The sequence below is a fragment of the Anguilla rostrata genome, chromosome 15 (assembly GCF_018555375.3).
Source record: "Anguilla rostrata isolate EN2019 chromosome 15, ASM1855537v3, whole genome shotgun sequence".
In the NCBI taxonomy this organism is placed as follows: domain Eukaryota; kingdom Metazoa; phylum Chordata; class Actinopteri; order Anguilliformes; family Anguillidae; genus Anguilla; species Anguilla rostrata.
Window position 1 is genome coordinate 20,823,967 of NC_057947.1, and position 18,286 is coordinate 20,842,252.

At 46.5% G+C, this 18,286-nt stretch overlaps 1 protein-coding gene across 2 annotated transcripts; it reads right to left on the minus strand.

The window, feature by feature from the left end:
• Positions 1–29: 29 nt before the first annotated feature.
• On the minus strand, positions 30–14,518 carry osbpl11 (oxysterol binding protein-like 11). Of its 2 annotated transcripts, none has more exons than XM_064310748.1 (10): positions 13,448–14,518; positions 10,959–11,102; positions 9,905–10,103; positions 7,662–7,804; positions 6,231–6,371; positions 5,332–5,770; positions 3,916–4,102; positions 3,355–3,537; positions 2,936–3,089; positions 30–2,354 (listed from the first exon to the last, which is right to left on the minus strand). In XM_064310748.1, exons 1-10 carry the CDS (start codon positions 13,454–13,456, stop codon positions 2,298–2,300), a joined length of 1,656 nt encoding a protein of 551 aa, XP_064166818.1. In that variant the 5' UTR covers positions 13,457–14,518; the 3' UTR covers positions 30–2,297. The 2 variants fall into 2 exon arrangements, with proteins under 2 accessions (XP_064166818.1, XP_064166817.1); XM_064310747.1 differs by having other exon boundaries at positions 10,959–11,147; positions 13,448–14,516.
• Positions 14,519–18,286: the final 3,768 nt, after the last annotated feature.

Consider the following 18,286-nt stretch of genomic DNA (forward strand, 5'->3'; position numbering starts at 1 on the left):
ACGTGAAAACAATTACAGAAACACAAAAACACAATGGATTATCTGTAATTTATTCATTCAGTAACACACTTATCTATGTCTACAAGGAGTGTTGTGATAAATTAAACGTCAGTGCATTTCACAGGTTAGCAAGACATACAGAAAGGTTCAAAAACAAAGTTGATATGCATGAATACCACTCCGAAGTTGCATCAGCGTGTCCTCCCTTCTAATCGCTCTGGGAACACAAAAATTTTAATTCCAAAATCGCTGGACAGATGTCCTGTCAGTTCTGTCGATACCAAGATCAACAAGATCAGGTTAAAACCTAGCATATGGCTGGACCTGACACACATGATCCGGCCGACCAATGGGGTGACTTCATAACTCGGCCGACCAATGGTGTAACTTCATCACTCAGTCAGTCAGTCACAGACATTAGCGTTTGTAGGGCTGGCCCCGCTGTTGCGGTCCAGCCAAAAACTACACTTGTACGTAGGCCTATGTCATGGTATCTTTTATAGCTTGAACAAGACAAAACTGGGACTTAAGACGTCTGGGAGATATGCCATATTCACAAACTGGAAGACAAAACTCCAAAATAGCTTAAGGCACAATGCAGTAGTGGGAGAGGCTAGCCTACGAACAGTAAACAAAACGCACGCATGCCAAACACTGTATCTCTTTCACTGTTTCTGAGACCCATTGGGTCTCATAAGTGTAACTCCATTACTAGCAGGGGATGCTTAACTCATTTTCGATCAATTCCACATGCGCATTAAATTGGTGTAATCTTTACAGTAAGGATTAAAAACAAAATACACTAACATTAACTTGCGAAAAGACGACAAAGTGGCCAAAGAGGGAAATGTCTACAGTCCTTCAAAACAGCCAGTGTGTCCTTCATTAGATTCTGTCCAACATCACTAAGAATTCAGATGTTGCTGCTCTCCAGGAAATTGGCCTCTGTTCGATTAGCACTATTTAAATCTTCCTTAAACTCCACACCAGCACCGCAAATCAAAATGGAATCAAAGTCACATTCCAGCCATTTTTATTTGCCATGTTTAATGGTCTGAAACAAAAAGCGGCAGAAGAGGATTACATGACAGGAGAAACAGCACAAAATATCCCCCTGAAACAACAATAGGTAAATCAGTCTGTGTAATAAACTCATTCAATTACGAGTATGCAAATAAAACCAGCATATGCCACAGCTCAAGTTAACAGTACACTGGCATTTACCAAATCAGGTGTGCGTGAGACTGAGGATTCTTTAAACTGCAGCATCAGGAAAACAATCAAACCATTTTTGATGCTCCGATCGGAAAATCGGAACGTGAAGTGAACCCCTTTAAAAAACGGACTTCATCGGACTGCTTTAAGCCCATTTAAAGTCGAAATTTATATATTTTTTCAGTGGCTTATTCTGACATCGTCATGCAAACGAACCAAAACTAAACAAACACTCTCGGCTTGTCATAGAAAATCTCAGTGTTAGTCCAGGGCAGTCACCACAAACCTGTGCATAAAATACCCAAAGACTCATTTCCGCCATCATAACCTCAGTTCGTTTTTGCCGACACAAGCAGCGCAAACCGCCGTCAACCCCTGACGACCGTTACCAGGATACAATTTGGTGAGAACAGCAGGAATATAAAATGTGAAGCAGCGTTGTCATTCCAGATGCAAGGATGTTTCATAATTGTATTTGGATCTGGCTTCTCCTCTTCCATGCGATGGTGAGCCTTCGCCCCGTTTTTTTGTGCCTCTGTAAAATCTCTACAGGCTACCTGTGCAAAAAAAAAAATGCGTGAAGCAAAAAAATTGCTCACTGATAAACGGGTGACAGGCGCCCCTCTCGGCTGTGGCATAGTCTGCTCAAACTCCCTGATAATCACACGAACAGCACGTGGTCCAGACGCTCAGTGCTCACCCAAACGGTACTGTGTTCTGCTGCCTGTCAGGTTCAAGGCAGCGTCACTCGAGTACCTAAATATGTACAAGAATACATGTTTGATCTTAAGACTGTTTAATATGCGATTATACAAAAGTATCAATCAAGACTTACAAAAATATGCACCGTGTCCAGATTTTCGTTGTCCTTTTTGCGGGAAAAAAAAATCGAAGCTGGACAGCATTTCGTTGCGTGATGTCACACGTTGGTGGCATATTTCTGCGAATTGAGGAGGACAGACTGTGTCGAAACTTTAAAAACAAAGACAGAAGACGAACGCGCCCGGGTGGGGGGTCCGTGCTGGAACGCAAGCGGTCAGAGTAGGAGTTCTTTTTGAAGCACCTAGGCGGCGTGACTGCCTTCAAGGGTTTGATGGAGCAGTTTTCCACAGCGGTTTGTGATATACCCAACCGTCGCCCTAAGGAGGAACCAAAAAAATAAAGAAGTAAACTAGTGATGCTTCGACTTCGAGAGGTTCATAAAAAATGGATCAGGAGGCCTGGTCTTATGAGGCTGAGATGCGACCTCTTGGTGGTGACTGTTCTGACCAGTGTAACTGATGTATTCAAATGCAGCTGAACTAATACAGGTTTTAACTGACATGCAATGAACGTGGTGCCATCGTTTAGGGAATACGCTATACAATACAAATTGATACTGTCATAATTATCATAAATAATGTCAGCATCATAATCTTCACTTTCAGTACATAAAATAGTCACTTGTAAACGACAAGTAATTGGCAAGTGGCGATTTAAAAATGACCACAAAACATTTTAAAAAGGCACATAGATAATACTCTGAACAGTGAAATACCCAGTGGTCATACCAATAAGACACATTTTAGTAGCCCCTTTACTGGAGGTGAAGCCACAGTAAAGTAATAACATACTAAATTTCGTCAGACATCTTCAGTATAACCAAGGACCATTCAGTATTGAACCTTAAAATAGCACGCCATTTTTCCATGGCGTTGTAACGTTTCAGGTTCATACTGACCTCTTGTTCAAAGTATCTGGTCCTCCAGGGTTTCTCTGTTTCAGTCCGATGCCTCTCCTCGGTTCTCTGTCTCTCCTCTAGGTGGCGCTTGTGCTCCGTTGCTTTGTCCATGTCCTTCTGACGCAGCGACTCGGTCACGTGCTGCCACAGACGCCTGGAAGCAACAAACGCGATCGTCTCATCAGCGAACCCAATACTCATATCTCCTGTAATTAAAATCCTGTTCCACTCCTTCATATATTTTAAAGCTTAAAAAAGTAAATTACAATTTAATTAATTTTAATATTTATTTTGTTAATTGGACATAACCAAGCAAACCAAACATTTTCCGTGGGTGATGTAACGGCACAGAATGACTTAAACAGCATTTAACAGCAGTAAAGCCGGCATCGGGATTGGAGCCCGCAGCCCTCCCTCACCGGGACTCGAAGGGGCCCTGCTGCTCGATGGGCCGCAGGCGCTTCTTGGTGACGGGCAGCTGGGTGACGTCCACCAGTCGCGTGTCGCCGTTGCCGTAGCTGAACTCCAGGGTGCCGTTCCACTCGCCCTGAACGCGGCACACCACCGCGTTGGTGCTGTTGTGCTTCACCTCCGCCGTCACTCTGCGGGAGAGGAGCGGGGACGCGGTGTTAGCGTCACTCAGCTTCATCTGCGCTGGGCTTCTCACTGAGGGCCCCCGTCTCAGAGCGCTGCAGACACAGGGGCCCCCGGCCTCCCAAAGCCAAGGGCCCACGGTCACGCGAGTAAGGCAGCGAGTGGAACGTGCTCTGTGTTGTGTGTGGAGGCGTGTGGAATGATTTGCGTGTTGTGTAGGGAGAGGTGTGGAGCACATTGTGCGTCGAGTTTTCAGGCGTGAGGGACACACTGCGTTGCGTCTGTAGGTGTGTGGAACACAGTGCATTGTGTGTGGAGGCGTGTGGAACATGTGCGTTGCGTTTGTAGGCATAAGGAACGCGTTGTGCCTTGTGTGAGGCGCTCACTTGTGCAGTTTGCCCCCGTAGAAGGGCTTGGTCTGGAAGGTGATGGCGGCGGAGTAGCCCGTCTTGGCGCAGGAGACTGTGACCTTCCCTCCCAGCTCCACCCAGGGCACGGTCAGGATGGAGCGGGCGTAGGCACACGGAAGGGTGAAGGTGTACTCTTCACCGTGCTCCAGCAGGTACAGGCAGCCTGGGTACAGACAGAACACAGGTCACCATTGAGATCTGCCACTCTATTCACACAAACAGCGCAGATCCCTATGGAGATCTACCACTGTATTTACACACATTAACAGCACAGGTCACCATGGAGATCTACCACTGTATTTACACACATTAACAGCACAGGTCACCATGGAGATCTACCACTCTATTCACACAAACAGCACAGATCCCTATGGAGATCTACCACTTTATTCACACACAAAAACAGCACAGATCACCATAGGGACTTAACACCATACAAACACACACTGACCACCATAGAGATCAAACATCAAAAACACACACACACACACACATGCAACATACATTTCTACACAGGCAGAGGCAGAGTACAAGTCACAAGTCAAGATGTTGCATGCACACAGACACACATTTAGACACTCATACAGCAGTGTACTCAAGTTTTCTTTGTTTACACACTTATCAAATACACAGGTCACTATAGAGATGTAAAACTGCACACGTAGACAGGAAGGAATATTTACAAATGAGTACACCGGTCACCATGGAGATTTTCAAGGTGCATGCAGTCACAAACACGCACGAACACATACACGCATGCACACACCGCATGCAGTGGCATATGGCACCTTGATTGCATATACAAACACACAGACACCTGCTTCATGAATCACACAACCCACTGCCTGAGACTAAAGCAGACACTCGGAAATATAGAGGTTACCATTAAGCCACTGTCTGCAGAACTAATAAATATTCAGTTCATAAGAAGATATTCTATGCTCAAGGGTACAGACATACTAATGAGGACCAGTACTTCCAAGGGATGTGTGCCCTTTCATTAGTGCATCAAATGTTTAATTCAGGCCACAATGAACTCATTTGAGGATAATCTAATCAGTTGCAAAGTGATTTACACTAAGGAAATGTACACAAGGCCATACAGCAGGCACAGAGAGACCTATTAACCAATAAATCTTGTACGCATTCGAAACAGCGCTACATTTTATCACAACTGGACCACTGAATAGAGATGCATAAAGAAAGACCACTTTACTGACAGACAGACTGACAGACCAGGAAGAACCATGTTTCTGACTTGCAAACAGACAGGAGGAAGAGAGCCTGTAACAGAAAGACAGACAGACAGGCAGAGGAGGAAGAGGGCCTGTGACAGACAGACAGACCAGACAAACAGTCAGACAGACAGAGGGACAGAGAGAGCCAGCCTACCCTCTCCCACCATGGACACCCCGATGGACATGCCCATGAACTTGCTCTTGGTCCACACGTGGGTGTTGACGCACAGGCGCCGCTCGGGGCACTCGGCGTAGAAGCCCGAGACGGGGGGGTGGTGGGAGACCTGCTCGGCCACGAAGCGCACCAGGCAGCCGTCCGGGTGGTGGGGCCCGTCGTCGGGAGGGGGGCGGGACCGGGGCACCCTCCAGGAGCAGTGGAAGGTCTCGCCGATGATGGGGTTGTAGGGCTTCTTGGCCACGGCGCCGCGGCGGCCCTCGTGGAAGGAGGTGAGGTAGTACTCCACGAAGCGCACCATGCGCTCCTCCGGCCCCGCCCCGTCGCTCACCGCCACCAGCAGGTCCGGGTGCAGCATGAAGTCGGCGTACATCTCCAGCAGCGAGCGCTTCTCCAGGATGAAGGTGGGCAGCACCACCTGCGGAGGACCACACCACCCACAGTCACCCACGGCGACCGCGCACCCACTCAGGTGCTCTCAGCTAATGACTGACTGGCCCAGAGTCTCAAAACCACCAGCTTATGTCACAGAATCAGCCAATTATCAGGCTTGTCTTCTTCTTTACCACAGTATAGTTTTTAAATTTGAAATACAAAAGTTCAGAGTGCCCTAAGTTTCAGTTAGACATGGCCAACATGATTAGGGGTGGGTCCTCTGTTGTGTTCCACAGACAATCTCCAACCAACAGATTTTTTACTTCTACAGTCTATTTAGATGCTGGTCAAACTTCAACCATAGTTGCTTGAGTAAAAATCCAGATGTGTACAGACTACAGTTAAAAATGTAAACTATGCGAGTCTCTGCAGATAAGTGCATTGGCTAATACGTAAGTGGTAAGTTAGGCTGTGGTTGGGTCCGGCGGGGAGGGGGGGCTCACCCGAGTGAGGTCCATGCCCAGCTTGAGCTGAGAGAGGAGGTGGAGGATAACGCTCCTCTCCTCCTCAACCGCCCCCAGGTCGTCCTCTTCATCCGTGAAGGTGTCCTCCACCTCATCTTCCGGGTCAATGTCCTCTTGCTCCTGTAAGGGGCAGCACATGCAGCTACGTTTTGGCTAATTTCTATGCCACAGACCAAAACTCATTTAATGGTAGAACAAAAATCATGACACTCCTTACACTCAGTTCTGCCTGTGATCTGCCACATGCATTTTAATTATGCATAATGCAGTTATTTGCACTCTATGAAGCATTAATAACCATATCAAAATTACACTTCTAAACAACATTGTTTTCTTTCAGAATCATCATCAGACAGTATTGTCTTGCACATTTGATATTGTTTTCAAATAACTACTTTTAGATTCATATTCCAACAGCCCTTAGACTGTTGCGACTACAGCATCTTAAAACTTTCTGAAATTTGTGCTCGCTGGCTACCGTTGAGCGCATTACAGCGTTGAGTATTTTTACTGTATTTTAGGCGTTAGCTAACGCAGAGACGGTGGAGGTGCGTCCGAGCAGCCGGCTGTTCCACGCGCTGCAGTAACTCTATCCCCCGGTCCCGCTCAGCTTTTACTCGGGTTCAGACAGCGTGACGACAGCAGTGCGCGGCAGCGGCGGCTAAAGCACGCACACGCGCCTATCGCTTTACGCCTTATCGGATAAAGCGCTATCTGATAAAGGCTGGGGCAGGCCTCCTGCAAGAGATCCCCCCCCCCCCTCTTAAATCTAGACTTCTGACTCCTCTGCTCTCTCCCTGTCTCTCTGATACATTGAGATAGCGTCACATTTCAGCATAAACACCCGTTTATATAACGGAGGCCGAGCAATACATCTTTCGGCTACAGCAAGGAAAACACTGTTTTCAGGCCACTGACTTACGTTAAGGCTGAACATGATTTAAACACTTGCTTATGAGAAAGTGCTACTTTAAGTGACTTTGTATCAGCACATTGGCCATTAAAACATAAATCCTGCATCTTTCACAAAGATCTCCTCATAAACCCTCCACAAATGCATATCAGAGATGCAGTGTAGTTCCCTCATTCAGTAAACTGCTCTCAGTAACTTGCCTGTGAATTTTGAGTAGCATGCATATATTGTGGGGCACAGTGGTTGTAACCACAATGTTGCATGACTGATTCCCAGGTGGGGCCCTGCTCTTGCACCCCTGAGCTCTTAGCCTGAACTGCTTTGGTACAATGACAGGCTGCACAGCATGTGAACAGTGAGCTATGCAGGACACTGTGAGCCAAGGCAAACACATGATAAATAGAGTTTGCAGGTCTTTATCTGAGCAGAGTCCACCTGACAGCGCGCGGCGGGCAGACGGGCACAGAGACGGGCACAAAGACGGGCGAGCCTCCTACCCTGGCGAAGTCGCAGGGCTCCGTCTCCAGGTGCTCCAGGCTGGCCGCGTCCGTCTTGCCGTCGCCCCCGTCGAGGCAGGGCAGGGCGGAGCCGTTCTTCAGGATGTCGGGCAGTTTGGGCCCCAGCCACTCGATGGTGGGCCCTGGAAGACAGCGCAGCGCTCAGCAGACCCACAGGCGAGCCGCGCGGAGCCTTCAGACGGAGAGAGGGGGCCGCGCGGACGTTCCCTCCACTGCTACAGGGAGGCACACAGCCGCAACCTGACCCCGAGGGAAAAGGGAGCGACGGGGCCCCAGCTGTCTGGCTCCTCCCACTGCGCCTGGGATTGGTGGGAAACTCGGACCCATTTCACCCGCCTGCTTCCACCGCTAAGGTTGTCGCAAACCAGCCTGCCCACATGTCCAGAGAAGGCTCCGCCCCCGCAGGACAACCAAAACATCCCCATTGGTGGACACTTCAGATGTTCCATCACATGTTACACTTCATAAAATATACATGCAGGGTAATTAGAGCCTGTGAATTGGTAGTCTCAAGCATGGACAGACTGCCCTATGGTTTTTTTCAGTTTTCACCAATTTATCTATTTCTTTTTTTAAGAAAATGGCTGAGAACTATTGGCTAAATGGGCCCCAGAGAATGCTCGCTTGTATGTCTGCAAGACCTTTTCAGGGAGGACCATGAAAAGACACTCTGGTTGCCAAAGAAACAGTGAAAACATTCATGCATTAGTAACAGCTTCTCTCCCCTGGATCTGACAAGTGAGACTAGTTAGGAGAGCTGTCGACTGCTTCACTCAGAGCGCCCCCACCCACCCCGTCGTCTCCGCTTACTCCAGCCAGCCTATCAGCACAGATACGGTTCCTCATCAATTATGAAACAATATTCCATCGCCTGCTTTGGAGCAGGAGCAATAATAGTCTGCACCTTCAAACACGCCTGGAAATAATGCTTCTATCAGGCAAGGGACTTGGAGAAGACAGCAGGAAGAGGCAAAAAAAAGAACCAACATGGTCAATGCACTGAAAGACACACTGGGTGACCTCAGGCTTTGAGCCAAAATGACCGCCCAGGTGGAAAGGGCAGGCGTGTCAGACGTCAGACGGCTAGTTTACAAACACACACACGCGCAAATATTTCCATTTCAGATTCAGAGATTCAAGTCCTGAGCTCTAAGAACGCGTGAAGCCCCTGTAGAGGTGAAAATGTGCATGGGTCTCAAGGGGCTCACGAGAAAAAAAACCAGTATGATAAACCCGTTTGCTTTCTTCGCTAGAATAGAAGGGCCTCCAACTTTAAAAAACAACCAGGCATTTGTTCCGCCATTTTTCACATGCTTTTTACAGTCAGATCTTCAAAGGGAAAACCGTGCAGTACATAAGCATATTTTCTACCAAGCAAGCGTTCAGAAAAGTAATAATTCATTCTGTGACTCTGCCAAGATTAATCATTTGACTACTGTATTTCGAGCTCTCCGCCCATAAAGAAAAAGTATATTTAGAAAATGACATTTTCATTACAGATGGGAAAAATCGGATCTAATAGAGTCAGACTAATGTATAATGAACCATACAGAATCAATTGCTGCCAGTGTTTTGTGCAGGCTAAGTAATTGGATAGTCTTTCACAAGATGACAAAGCCAGACAGCTACTGTATTCTAAGGCATGAGTAGTGAATTGTTTCAGTTATCCATCATGACAGAAGGCTCTCCAAATATGTATTTCATCTAAAATACCCCGCTGTTGTCCCAGCTAGCTAACTCTGAGAAATTAATGCAATTCAGTGAATTTAATATGCTTGGCTGCAGTGCTGAGAGAGGCTAATGAAAACCACATTGGATGGAGGTACAGTGTGCTACCAATCTGACATGTAGGAACCAATAGACTAACAGACTTTGCTATATATAGCAAAACATTGACTGGTTCAACAGTGAGCCACTGATGACATCACAGCTCCACCCACTTACTACTGTGCATCACTCTCTATAGCAACCCCACCAACACAGCATTATGTCCAATGCTGTGAAAGGTTTAGAGAATGTGAGGGTGAGCACATGACAGATGGTGTAGTGTGATTGACAGCAATGAAGGCCGGTCCTGGGGGACGAACAATGCAGCGTAATTTGGGGGTGGGGGGTGACGGCGATGCAGCGCGTGATTGACAGGCATGAGAAGGTGCTCCAGGGGGAAGTTGGCGTAACACACGCCTGACAGGAAGACGAGGGCGGGGCTTGCCCGGGCTCACCTCCCAGAGGGCCTTTCTGCCGGGCCACCTGCTGCAGCTGCAGGATGTGGAAGCAGTCATTCAGGCAGCTGAGCGTGGCCATGGAGGTGGCCTTCAGCAGCAGGAGGTCCTGGTCCAGAGGGGACAGGCCGGGGGCCGCTGGCAGACCCTCAATGGTCTGGATCAGGTCTCTGTGCTGGCCTTGAGCCTGGGACATCATCTGAGAGAGCGAGAGAACATGAATGAAAGAGAGAGGGGGAGTGGGTAAAGAAGTATACACATACAAACACACAGAGGAAGGGAGACACATACACAGGAAGAGACCATTGCGGGGGGTTGGGGGTGACGGGTGGTGATGTCACTAGCTAAGATCACATGCAGAGGTGATGAAAGGGAGCTGTGACAGGCAGAGTGGGCAGAGGGCCCGAATAACCATCAGCCCACGGGCTCCCGTCCCTGCGCGGGGCCCCTCGAGTCTCTGAACCCGTGAGGGGTCAGCGGAACGCCCAGCTGCGAGTGCTCAAATGCACGCTATTTCCAGTCGGCGCGGATGAGCGTCTCGGCCAAGCAAATGTAAAATAACGTTTACTGCAACGGAAAAATATTTGCTTATAGGGCCTCTGGAGACAGAGGAACTGAGAGAGAACAATGGGCTTTTCATTTAAGTTTATATTTAGCGCTGTACCACAGCCAACATCATTTTCACGGATGTGCACAAGTGACGTAGGTTTAATCGTACCGCCAGTCATGCCTCTTGGCGGCCATGTTGTTCTTGGCGCCTGGAATTCCAGCTTTCTGCTATATGTTCTTATTGATTATTATTCTGCCCCTTCCTGAAAATGGCTATAGAAAAAAAGCCATGTGTGCCGTAAAGTGAGTCTAGTCTGTAGTCTAGCCAAAGACAAGCGAGCCATGGTTTTGCCCAAACTATCAAACCACGTTAGAGAACTGCTGCTGGTCTCCGCTAGCCCTGAATTTCAGTCTTTCACAGAAGGCGGATATGAGATTTTCTATGGTAAAGCACCACACTGTGGCCATGGTGTCCTGGGTAGAGCCGTGGTAGGAAGCAGCTCACCTCACGGGCATCCACCAGGTGATCGGGCAGCAGGGACCGCTTGCTGGCGTACAGGGAGGAGCTGGCGCTGTTCTGCGATAGGGCGAAGAAGGAGGCGGGGTTCTGGCTGGAGCGGCGCTGGGACACGGGAGAGCTGCCACTACCCTGAGAGGCCACGGAGAAGCTGCGGGACTTCATGGGGGGGTTACTCTACACGCACACACCACATACCACACAATACACACACACACACACCGCATACCACATAATACAACACACACACATCGCATACCACACAATACACACACACACCACATACCACACAATACAACACACACACATCGCATACCACACAATACAACACACACACATCGCATACCACACAATACAACACACACACAGAATACCACACAATACAACACACACACATCGCATACCACACAATACAACACACACACAGAATACCACACAATACAACACACACCGCAACACACACGCACCGCATACCACAAAATACAAAACACACACACACCACGTACCACACAATACAAAACACACACACACCACATACCACACAATACAACACACACACCGCATATCACACATTACAACACAGACACACATACCACATAATACAACACACACACACACCACATCCCACATAATACAACACACACCGCATACCATATAATGCAACACACACACCCACACACCACATAATACAACATACACGCACACACACACGTACAGCATACCACATAATACAATGCAGACACACATACACAGACACACAATCATATACATAATCATACATACAAACGGATCAAACGCACACAATAAAATGCATGCATATGTTCATATAATCATACAAACTCCAAATTATACACAGACATGCAAACATACACACCCACACCCAATCATACACAGGAACACAAATAATCATGCACCCACAAAAACATAAACACTTGCACATACACGCACACACGCCGTCATAAAACCACACACAATTACATGCAGATGCACACACAGGCATACAACCATATGCAAGCATACACATACACACGTGCGCATGCATACACAGACATGCACACATCACACAAACACAACCCCACACACGCACATAGATGCACACAGGAACATGCAAAAAAAACACAAGAACACAAATGCAGGCAACGTACACACAAGCACACATGCACAGACAAACACACTGAGTTAGTTCTGAGGTACCTGGGTGGGTTAGTTACTAAGTTCTTTAATATTTGGGAAGTCTCACATAATGTTATACATATATGAGAGAATCACTGAAATTATTTTCGACAATCAAATTACCCTCTAGCCGATTTAGCTGACTAAACACTAACTACAGCCTGCAGGACTGAAATCAACTTGGGTCAGAATCAATGTCAAATTAATGAAGAGACTGGCAGTTTTGCAGGGGACAATCCCATTTTAGAAAGAGGGAGTTTCAGTAGGCAGAGCTCCCCTCGCCTCACTGTGCAACCCTTTGGCCAATCATGCGCCTGTGCCTGGCCCATCGGCCTTAGCGGCACTGGACACGCAGACCTCAGTTCTGCAGAGCACAGCTGCGCAGCTCCGCAGAGTGAAAAGAAGGGCTGTCTGCCGCAGGACGGGCATGCTCGTTTGAGTCCTTACCAAACGACAGAGGACACTGCCGCGATGGAACGGGCTTAGCTCACCACTCCAAACCGGGGAATAAAGAAAACGGAAGCCAGGAAAACATTTTTCTTTTTTAAAACAAGAGACTGCATGTTTTGAACCCCTGGGTTAAAGGATGTCATTTTGGAGCAGTATTATTTATGGTCTGAAAATCAACATGATTAATCAGGGGGAAAAAACTGGAAAAAGCTCATTCTAGATGAAAGTATGAATTTCCAACAGTGATTCAGTGTGTGCTAACTGAGCCCAGTTTGGCTCTGTGATATCGGCTGTTCTCAATATCCATCTTGATGACCTTCAGAGTTGCTCCCGATGAGTGTACTAAAGTAAGACCACTGTACCTGCTGTCACAGCTAAGGCTCACTTCTGACTGGATGACAGCACACCGCAGCACTTCAGTTACACAAATTGAAATGAGATTTTTTCAATAAAGGTCAATATTAAATTTGAAATTCTCCAAACTGCCAGTCTCTTCTGGTTGATCGTTCTAACATCTAGCCTAGGCCAGGGCTTGTCGACACCCAAGATGTGGATTTCCTGCAGATGAGGCCGCTAACCAGATCATTTAGATATTTCTTTTGGAAAGAGCTCAATAAAACCAGCTGAACAGAGGCACGTGTTTTACTACTTAGTTCATAAACAAGGCTGCCCCCTACTGACTGGTCAATGACACTTCCAGCAACCACAGCCTTGGATTTCAAAGAAACAACGCTCAGTTCTACTCATTTTGATGTGGACCCCATAGCAAACCAAATCAGGGAATATGAGCAAATATATTTGAGAACAAGCAAGAAACTGAACAGAGGTCAGCGAGTGGATGCAGAAATGCTCACCTTGCCCATGGCCTCGGTATGGTGCTGGGTGCAGATCTGGAGTCTGCTCACCCAGTGCTGCCTCTCCTTCGCATCGGTGGCTGTGGAACAAACCTATTAAGACCGCATCTCCCAGAAGCCACCAGTACCACAAGATGGACAAGCCCTCACAGCAACAAAACTTAATAGAATGTTACAGACCAACATTAAGCACTGTGTGTATGCAAGTGCGGTGCAAGATGACAAATCTTATGGTCATTCTGAACGGTTCTCAGTTAAGTCAATTCATATTCTCTGAGGGTTGTATCTATTGGATTCTATATCTCCCATATGTTTCTTGCTACTCTTCAGAAATGCAGTCCAGGTTATATACATGTACATGTACAGGTATAAACATCTTGCTATGATTACATTTTTATTCACTCTCGTTAAAGAGTGTACGCCAAATGAAAAAGCAGAATACGCCTATAAGCTTTGACTGGAGTTCATTTCTACTGCCCGTAACAATGGGATGCATCAGAGACCATTAAAGAAAGCATTATAGGGATGTCTGAACAGAAACCAAAGTCTATGTCTCTGTGAGTGGAAGGTTTTAGAAGCACATCCAAATCAATATGTCAAACAGAACGAGACGCTCATTTGAGCTAGTCTGGCAAAAAGCCCTGATCGTCTCCGGGAAAGCCTAGTAGTAAGTTACGGTGGATTAATGGACTACATTCCCCAAGAGGAAGAGGGGGTGAACCGCTGCATCATTTCCGGCTTTTGTCATGAAAAGCCTGTTTGAAAGGCTGACTGTGTGTCGGCGGGTGTGCGTGAGCAGGCATGTTTGCACGAGTGTGAGTGCTGGTGGAAACATGCAGTTAGAAAACGTGTCTGGGGGTGTACGCACATGTGCACAAGCGTGTTTGTGTATGCAGGCCAGGGGGGCTGTTGATACCCCGGTGCATGTGGGTTTTCCTCTGCCAGTCTTAGTCCAAGTTATTTAAATCGGTATGCAAGCTCTTTCACAATGTTTCCCTTTGACTTATGCAAACACAATGGCGTTCAGCTTGTTGATTTAGTTTCAGAGCTCATGTGTACATTTTCCATAATCAGGACCCAGCTACTTGCCTGCGAGTCCATAATGTGATGGATAAAAATAAGCCCTTTCTAAAGGAAGCATTTACTTCACGGAGTTAGCTGTCCTTAGGGCCTGGTCCCAGCCTGACTGAGGACGTGCAGCCGCCGCAGAGTCGGGCTCCGGCCCTTCACATCTCAGCATCCGTACTGTTCCGACCTGTGATGGGGTTGACGGAGATAGTGTAGAACCTCCTGGGGAGAGACCGCCCCTGACCAGGCGTGCGTCTGAGGCTTCTGAGGTCGACGCCTGTACTCCAACAGTACTCCAGCAATCCCTCGCTCACGTTGTTCAGGCAAAGTAACCTGGTGGATGGGTTGGAGGGCTTCCCTACATTTAGACTCCTGGTAGTAACTAACGACAGAACACCCACCCTGTAACCATACAAACATGCGCAGGCGTAGCTTGATCCGGGCATGAAGAAGAGCTCCAACAACCTTCCCTAACAGTCCTCGAGCAATCATGGGCGGTGCATTCTGTATAAACAGCTTTCCCAGTCCTGTTAATTGTTCCAAGAGACATACGGCCAACTGCGTTCTACCTACATTTAGCACCTGACTGTGTGACCTATCAACTCAACTGGACTTAAGCAGATTCAGACCCAGGACACCAGGTGTGGGTAGTTAACAGTGAAACCAAGGGCATTAATCCATCAGTTAAGTGCTAAGCAACACCAAAAACCAGCAGATCTGCAGGCTGTCTGGGGCCAGGGCTGCAGGCCTTTGAGGTGTTCTGTCCTGCAGGCAAACGTTTACCCTAATCCTGACACTGTGAGGTTCACAATTCGCCAGAAGGTGATTATGTTTTTCCGGTGATGCCGGTTACACTTTGTTTCTGACTTCTATCAAAAAAGGTCCACACACTGCACACCAACGACAGATCTGCAGAAAGATGCCTGACATGAATTTGACTGCAGGATGGATCAGTGCTTAATCACCAGTGAGAATTCAAGTGTAATGACTTAACTGTGCAATGCAAAGGCCAATAAAACAAACAAACAACCAAAACCAAACCACAAGTCACACAGGAGCCTGGGATCAGTGGCAGAGTGTGGGCACCATTTCTTCTCATCCCTTACTGTCTTTACCAGGTATTCACATCTAATTACACTGGATCAGCCAGCACCTCACTTTAACAGCTGTGAAGGCTGTCCTACAGTAGCAATGCTACAGGCCTACAGGGTACAGCGACCCTTCAATTCAGCAAAGCTCTAGGTAAATGTACATAAGCTCTTTGCATTGCTGGGAGCCTTCTGCTGACCTAGATTCAAGTTCACACAATCCTCTCTGCAAAACCTTGATGCAGGTTATGCCGGCCTTTTCTCTTTTGAAGTATATTAAAACATTACGGTGCTTTTTTTTCCACCACAGGATATAACCAAGTGAAACAATAACTCATCACTGTGTGTTTGGGGAAAAATCAAAAGTGCATCCACAGCATGTTTTAAATCGCAAATGAATTTGTTGTGCGGGTTCCAGCTAAAAGAAACAGCTTCAGCTATTTTGAAAAGAATCAGCCAGTCAATGCGGATACACTTAAAGCCAGCTTATAGCCAGATGCAGAGAAGGAAATCGATCAGTGCTAAGTGAGTATTGATTCACAGAGATGTGTGTGCAGGGTTCCACTCACCGATACTGCCATCCCGTCACCAGGTTGGTGTACTTCATCAGATAGCCGTCGATATTTTCCATGTGGTCACTACGTTTAGGCAAAAAATAGACACGATGACGTCAACACGTAAAACCTGAAGACACGACTTTAGGTTACAAATCAAATCCACAATAAACACGGCTACAAGCAGCCCTGCATAAGCTGCTTTGGAGTTAGCAGATGTCCGTTTTCTTGCTTCAGAACACAAACCCCAGAATGCCCTATACCTGCCTTTGTAAAGCCAGCAGGTCATCAGAAACTTTTAGAAAATATGGAAAATATCCTTCATCACAAATAAAAGTGGTCTGTGCTGCTGACAAAAAAAACACATCAGAGATCAGCGATGATGGTCATACTGGGGATAAGCATACCGGCTGCAGCTGGTCAGGCATGACTAAGTTGCTCTACCAGCACAGCTATTTTCATTATCAGCTTCACCAGCAAAAAATGAGCACTGCCCGGACTGGGCCGGCAACTGGTCTATGATGTTTTTATTTATTTTTTAAAGCCTTTACTTTAGAGTGATAAACGTTATAACTATGCATTTAAACACTGCTAATTTGGACAACTGAATGTTTGGTGGGGTGACAGCAAGCTAATCCTAAAATCATATCAATAATGTTTTCACTTTATGTTACCAGCATGAGTTTTGATTGATGACAGATAACAGCTAAAAAGTATGGGTGAAACAAGTGAACAGGCTTAGGGCAGTGTTTCAGTCAGCCATTTTGGCTAACCCCATGGATTGCCCCAGTTCAGTGATCACTGACAACAGGGTGTACAACAATGAATTTCCTGTCACATGTCAAAAAAGTCACGGGGAATCATGCTCGGTTATTTCTTCAGCTTTCTCTGGGACAGATAATCCACTGGAGAAACTAGCAATTCTGGAACTGGGGGGCCATAGACTTACAAGTATGAGAGGTGTCTATCATCATAAAACTGAATTAGCAATGAAGTAGTGCCGCCTTAAAGGAACCGTGCTTGTAACCTGGTTATGATTCCCAGGTTGGGCAGCGCAGTTGCATGATTTGATCAAACACAGCTCGAATTAATTTAGCTGCATAAGTCAAAAGTTCAATATTATAGAGTTCAACCCACAATTAGTTCTGAGAGAAGACTTTTAGAATGTTCACGTCCCATATAATATTATTGTGCACCTATGCAAGGTTTACCTTTCTTACGTAAAGTTATTCATTTGCTGGACAGACAAAAACACACAAATAAAATGTGCATTATTTTTTGATAAAATATGTGACTTAAAACCCTATATAATTATAAGCACTCGAAATACTTATTGTGCTAACCAAACGCAATGTAATCTGCTCTGGCAGAGGATTCTTGTACAAATAGGCCTACTAACATTTCAGTCAAGTATTACATGAATTCAGGTGAACCACTGAGGTAAAGAAGACAATAAAATCCAACGATTCATTAGCCTTCATTTGGGCAGTCAATAGCTATGTAAAACTACGTTTTATCCATGTTTTCATATGTGGTAAATTAACTAGCTAATTCAAGCTAACAAAGTATACACTGATGTTGCCGACAGTCAAGCACCACAGCTGGCTGGTTAGTCTTAACTTGAACAGAAAACAACACGAGTTATCTATGTTCATGTTGCACGACGGACATAATTTTGGAAGAGTTCTCCGTTGAGACTGTTGGATATATTTCTGATTTTTAACCTCAGTATGCCATCTGGTTGTACATACAGCGAGTAATACGCCATCGCCCCGCTAACTTCAACGTATAAGGTTAACGTTACACTAAACAATACAAATATCACTTACCAGATTTGAGGGGAAAACTGTCGCTATCTGGGTAGCCTAAAAGGGCGAAATAACTTTGAACCCTCGATCTGTCGCAAGCGAGCCGAGGGACTCCGCTTGACTACAGCCAACGCAGATTTTTTAACGTTACGTCGATTCTATAAACACAAGTTTTGCTTCAGCAATCATGGAAACTTATGGTATTCAAAGTAGCTGTATGTTTTCGCGATTAATATCTTGTGAACTAGTAGATGGTTGTTCTGTAATTTGAAGCTAAACGAAGTTAACGTTAGCCAGCTATCTTTCCATCTGAACGAGTGA

Coding starts and splice junctions, on each gene's coding strand:
- osbpl11 (XM_064310747.1), bottom strand. Junction 5,771..6,230: donor TGGGCATGGACCTCACTCGG/GTGAGCCCCCCC, acceptor GGTCCTCCGCAG/GTGGTGCTGCCCACCTTCAT. Junction 2,355..2,935: donor CCAGATACTTTGAACAAGAG/GTCAGTATGAAC, acceptor GTTCCTCCTTAG/GGCGACGGTTGGGTATATCA.